Source organism: Amblyraja radiata, chromosome 11, assembly GCF_010909765.2.
Source record: "Amblyraja radiata isolate CabotCenter1 chromosome 11, sAmbRad1.1.pri, whole genome shotgun sequence".
Classification (NCBI taxonomy): Eukaryota; Metazoa; Chordata; class Chondrichthyes; order Rajiformes; family Rajidae; genus Amblyraja; species Amblyraja radiata.
In genome coordinates this window covers 1,558,923-1,559,346 of record NC_045966.1, presented here as the reverse complement: position 1 = coordinate 1,559,346, position 424 = coordinate 1,558,923, and the positions used below count along the sequence as shown (strand labels likewise).

General features: G+C 69.3%; 1 protein-coding gene across 1 annotated transcript in view; it reads left to right on the top strand.

Annotated features, from left to right (window-relative positions):
- Positions 1 to 247: 247 nt before the first annotated feature.
- Positions 248 to 424, top strand: part of cdc23 (cell division cycle 23) — a 392,255-nt gene continuing 392,078 nt past the window's right edge. Inside the window, exon 1 of the mRNA XM_033029194.1 lies at positions 248 to 375. Coding sequence (XP_032885085.1) covers positions 281 to 375 — 95 coding nt within the window. The 5' untranslated portion in view covers positions 248 to 280. The remainder of the gene's footprint in view (positions 376 to 424) is intronic.

Here is a 424-nt window from a genome sequence, read left to right as displayed (position 1 = left end):
AGTGTTAGTTCCTCCAGCACTTTGAGTTTGTGCTCAAGCTGGCAGCACCTGCAGTTCCTTGAGTGTCCGAGCTGATTCACGGGCTCGCTCTGCCACCCAGTGGAGGGAAATAGTTCGGCACCTGAAGCTGCACTTGGGGAAAGCTGCCGGCTGTGATTGGCGGCCGGGGGGCGGGGCCTGGGGAAGGGCGGCTGCCGGGGAGGGGGCGGAGTCGGTGGAGGGGGCGGAGTCGGTGGAGGGGGCGGAGTCTGTGGAGGGGGCGGGGCTTAACGGCGGCAAGATGGCGGCGGGCGCGGCACTGTCCGACGTGAAGCGCGGGCTGATGGCGATTGGCGGCCTGTGTCGCGAGCGCGGCCTGACTCACAGCGCCCGCTGGTGAGACCCGTCACCGTCACCCCCCCCCTCCCCGTCACCCCCCCTCCCC